Source organism: Chrysochloris asiatica, unplaced genomic scaffold (genome assembly GCF_000296735.1).
Source record: "Chrysochloris asiatica unplaced genomic scaffold, ChrAsi1.0 scaffold00125, whole genome shotgun sequence".
In the NCBI taxonomy this organism is placed as follows: domain Eukaryota; kingdom Metazoa; phylum Chordata; class Mammalia; order Afrosoricida; family Chrysochloridae; genus Chrysochloris; species Chrysochloris asiatica.
In genome coordinates, this window is record NW_006408643.1 from 9,498,550 (window position 1) to 9,503,286 (window position 4,737).

At 38.4% G+C, this 4,737-nt stretch overlaps 1 protein-coding gene across 1 annotated transcript; it reads left to right on the forward strand.

Annotated features, from left to right (window-relative positions):
- The first annotated feature begins 1,455 nt into the window (after positions 1 to 1,455).
- Positions 1,456 to 4,527, forward strand: LOC102817673 (zinc finger protein 91-like). Its single transcript, XM_006869085.1, has 2 exons — positions 1,456 to 1,466; positions 1,962 to 4,527. Exons 1-2 carry the CDS (start codon positions 1,456 to 1,458, stop codon positions 4,525 to 4,527), a joined length of 2,577 nt encoding a protein of 858 aa, XP_006869147.1.
- Positions 4,528 to 4,737: the final 210 nt, after the last annotated feature.

A 4,737-nucleotide genomic window follows, 5' to 3' on the forward strand; every position in this document is an offset into this window, starting at 1 on the left:
CCATATCTGATATCTTAGTAGTGATCACCTGAATTTTCTATTTCCCTGTTTTGGCTTGTTTCCAGTGCCTTATCTATTTTGTTTGATGGTTCCTGTAGCAATTTTCTGAATTTTTCCTTGTTTTGTTTGAGCTTTCTGTGAAACATTTAGACACATCTCAATATCATGTTCCTGAATTGCAAGTAGTCCCAGTCACTCTGCTTCCTGAAAAGCATTTTCTAGCTCTTCCTCTGATTAGTTTGTTTGAACTACTCTGTTTCTCTTTTCTGTAAGTGGACAGAAGTGTTCTGCTGCTTTGTAGGCATTATGGTGTTGTATTTGCACAATATATGTTCACATATTCTTAGGCACTCACCAGTAGCCTCCCAGTGGGTGTGATCAATAGATCACTTTTCTATATACAGTTAAATGCAGAGTGAATTTAGTGGGTGTTTGTTGTAGTTGCTGCTCTGGTGTATAGAAGATGGTATTGACCCTTGCCCAGTTGATGAGGTTGTAGGGGGTATGGGTGTGGGTTGGCTTTATGGCTGAATGTAGAGTCTCCAGTTGTGTGAGTCAAATAAAGAAAACACCTCCACAAGATACATGAAGGACAAAGAAACAAAATTTGATATAAAAATCAAAGACAGTGTGAAAATAATAAAGCGGAGGGTGGTAAAATCATGCAAATTTTAAAACAAGGAAATTCAGAGTAATTATTTAGCACTACCTAACTAACACCCTCTCCTTGACAGCCACCTGAGATATTTTAAGATGTTTCCTCACCTCGAGCCCTTTCAGCTGCTTCTCCAAGTGATAACTTGCCCAGCATTGACCAGGACTGATTTGAGACAGCCTGCTGGTGGGCAAATTCTGTATCTCCTCCCACTTTAATTATGCCCCCAGCTGCAGGGACCACACAGAACCTTCAGTGGTGACCTTAAGTCTTACAGGTTTTACCTCTGGTCACCAGAGAGGAAATGAATATACGGAGAAAAAAAGAAATAATCGTACCCTTTTCTCTGTGAGTCTTGTGCTAACGTCTGCAACATGAATGGTTTCTTGTCTCTCAGTCCACTCACACCTGTGTAAATTATTCTCTACTGTACTTTGAGTAGCTGAACTTACTTTTTTTTTTTTTTATTTAAATTACCCCATGTCTTTTGCATTTACCAGTAAGAAGCCTTCCGCATTATCCCTTTCTATATTCTTTCTCATGCAAGCATTGTGTGCCAGTACCCTTGGAGTTTGTACTGATGGTTACATCTTCGTTTGGTCACCATCCTTCTGAATCACCATGGAAATGTTCTCAGTGTATTTCCTATAGTTTACTCTTTCCAAACACTTTGAGTATCCAAATTCTTCAGAATTTGTGTGTCTTAGGTGCCTTATTTGTTATTAATTCCGTTCTTGTTTTATTTTTATATTTTGAAAATCCATTCCTAATGATTAGTTCAGTCTCTCAACAGGGTAATAATGGACAAAAGGTATGCAATGAACTTACACTGATGAAGCTGATGAAGAGTAATAGTTGGTTGTTTACGTCAGGAGAAATCTGTGAGTTTCAAGGCCATGAAAATCCCCACAACCACCAGGATGGGCATACCAGGTATCTTACCCATGACATTAAATAGTACCCAATGGGACAGCTTTAAGATGACATCACATTTGTATGCCTCTTTTAGTGTGTGTTTATAGATAGATATAAAACTAGCGCTACATGTGTGTCTACACCTAATATTCACAATTCAGGAATTTCCAATTAATGTGAATCAGGTACTGAGTATTTGAGACATCTCACTTGTACACATTATGAGTATTTATTTTGGAATGTGGTGACAATAATGGTAGTACCTTACATGTGATGATTTAACCTGTGCACCATGAGAAAACTTAGGACAAAAAATGAACATTCATTGTGTATGGTATTTCTCAAATGGTAGAAAATATAATTTTAACAGCACACTCCATGTTTTCAACAGAAAATATGTGGTAGAGACCTGCTGTGCAAATAAAGACGATAAAGTGAAGAAATATGAAGAAGGTGATCAAAGTGCCTGCTCTGAGGAAAATCATTGGAGCCTCGAAGGAACTGAGGTTGGAGTAAATGCTTTTGACTTTCATGAGGGTGGTAATTATACCTTTAATCATCCCATCAGATCTCACACTGAATATGAACCATACCAGCATAAAGAACATGGAGAAAGCTGCTGTTCTCCGTCTTATATAAAACATCATTCAAATACTGTTAATGGGGAAAAAGTCTGTAAATGTGAGAATTGTGGAAAACCCAAGGATAATTGCTCATCCCTCACTAAGTACATGAGTACAACTTCCAGTGAAGAGAGGCCTTATGAATGTAAAGAATGTGTAAAAGCTATTAGTCTACACTTATCATTAACTCACCTTACAAGTACTTATAGTGGAAAGAGACCTTATGAATGTAGGGAACATGAGAAAGCCTTTTGTCATGCCACAGCCCTCACTAAACCTATAAAAATTCATAGTGTAGAGAAGCCTCTTGAAAGTAAGGAATGTGGGAAATCCTTTAGTTATTCCTCAAAGCTCATTAAACATAGAAGATCTCATAGTGGAGTAAAGCCTTATGAATGTGACAAATGTGGGAAACCCTTTTATCTTCACACAAATCTCATTCAACATAAATTAACTCACAGTGGAGAGAAATCTTTTAAATGCAATGACGGTGGAAATGCTTTGAGTCATTCCTCAACGCTCAGTGCACATGAAAAATCTCACAGTGGAGAGAGACCTTATGAATGTAAGGAATGTGGGAAAGCCTTTATTACATCCTACAAACTTACTCAACATGTAAGATCTCACCTTGGAGAGAAGCCTTATGAATGTAAGCAATTTGGAAGAGGTTTCACTCGGTCAGACAGTCTTACTAAACATATCCGGTCTCACACTGGAGAGAAACCTTATGAATGTAAAGAATGTGGGAAAGCTTATCGTTATACCTCTCAGCTCACAGAACATACAAGATCTCACAGTGGAGTAAAGCCCTATATATGTGAGGAATGTGGGAAGGCCTTTCATCTTCAGAAACTACTCACTCAACATAAAAAAACACACAGTGGAGAGAAGCCTTATAAATGTAATGAATGTGGAAAAGCATTTCTTCGCACCTCACACTTCTCTGACCATAAACTGTCTCACAGTGGAGAGAAGCCTTATGAATGTAAGGAATGTGGGAAAGCCTATATTACATCCTACAAACTTACTGAGCATGTAAGATCTCACCTTGCAGAGAAGCCTTATGGATGTAAGCAATGTGGAAGAGCTTTCACTCGGTCAGACAGCCTTACTAAACATATCCGATCTCACACTGGCGAGAAACCTTATGAATGTAAAGAATGTGGGAAAGCCTATCGCTATACCTCACAGCTCTATGAACATACAAGATCTCACAGTGGAATAAAGCCCTATGTATGTGAGGAATGTGGGAAGGCCTTTCATCTTCAGAGAGTACTCACTCGACATAAAAGAATACACAGTGGAGAGAAACCTTATAAATGTAATGAATGTGGAAAAGCATTTCATCAGTCCTCACACTTCTCTGACCATAAACGATCTCACAGTGGAGAGAGGCCTTATGAATGTAAGGAATGTGGAAAAGACTTTATTACATCCTACAGACTTACTCAACACATAAGATCTCACCTTGGAGAGAAGCCTTATGGATGTAAGGAATGTGAGAAAGCCTTTATTACATCCTACAAACTTACTCAACATGTAAGATCTCACCTTGGAGAGAAGCCTTATGAATGTAAGGAATGTGGAAAAGCTTTCACTCGGTCAGACGCACTTACTAAACATATCCGAACTCACACTGGAGAGAAACCTTACGAATGTAAGGAATGTAGGAAAGCCTTTACTACATCCTACAAACTTACTCAACATATAAGATCTCACCTTGCAGAGAAGCCTTATGAATGTAAGGAATGTGGAAAAGGTTTCACTCAGTCAGGCGCACTTACTGAACATATCCGAACACACACTGGAGAGAAACCTTACCAATGTAAACAATGTGGGAAAGCCTATCGTTATACCTCACAGTTCAGAAAACATATAAGATCTCACAGTGGAATAAAGCCCTATGGATGTGAGGAATGTGGGAAAGCCTATCATCTTCAGACACTACTCAGTTTTCATAAAAGAACACATAGTGGAGAGAAGCCTTATGAATGTAAGGAATGTGGGAAAGCCTTTATTACATCCTACAAACTTAATCGACATGTAAGATCTCACCTTGGAAAGAAGCCTTATGAATGTAAGCAATGTGGAAGAGCTTTCACGCGTTCAGACAGCCTTACTAAACATATCCGATCTCACACTGGAGAGAAACCTTTTGAATGTAAGGAATGTGGGAAAGCCTTTATTACATCCTACAAACTTACTCACCATATAAAATCTCACCTTGGAGAGAAGCCTTATGAACGTAAGGAATGTGGAAAAGCTTTCATTCAGTCAGACACACTTTCTAAACATGCACGATCTCATACTGGAGAGAAACCTTTAATCAGTTAAGCAATGAGAAGAGTGAAAATGGAAGCCCACATCCTGATGACATCTTCCTGTAAGCTATCAGAAACCATAAAAAATACCAAAACACATACTCAATTAAGTATTAACATTAAGGTCACTAAACATGTCCAAGAAACAATAGCAGATGACCATATCAGCATATGTCCAGAAATAAGATAAAATGTCTGAGACAAATGACCTAGAAGTAGACCT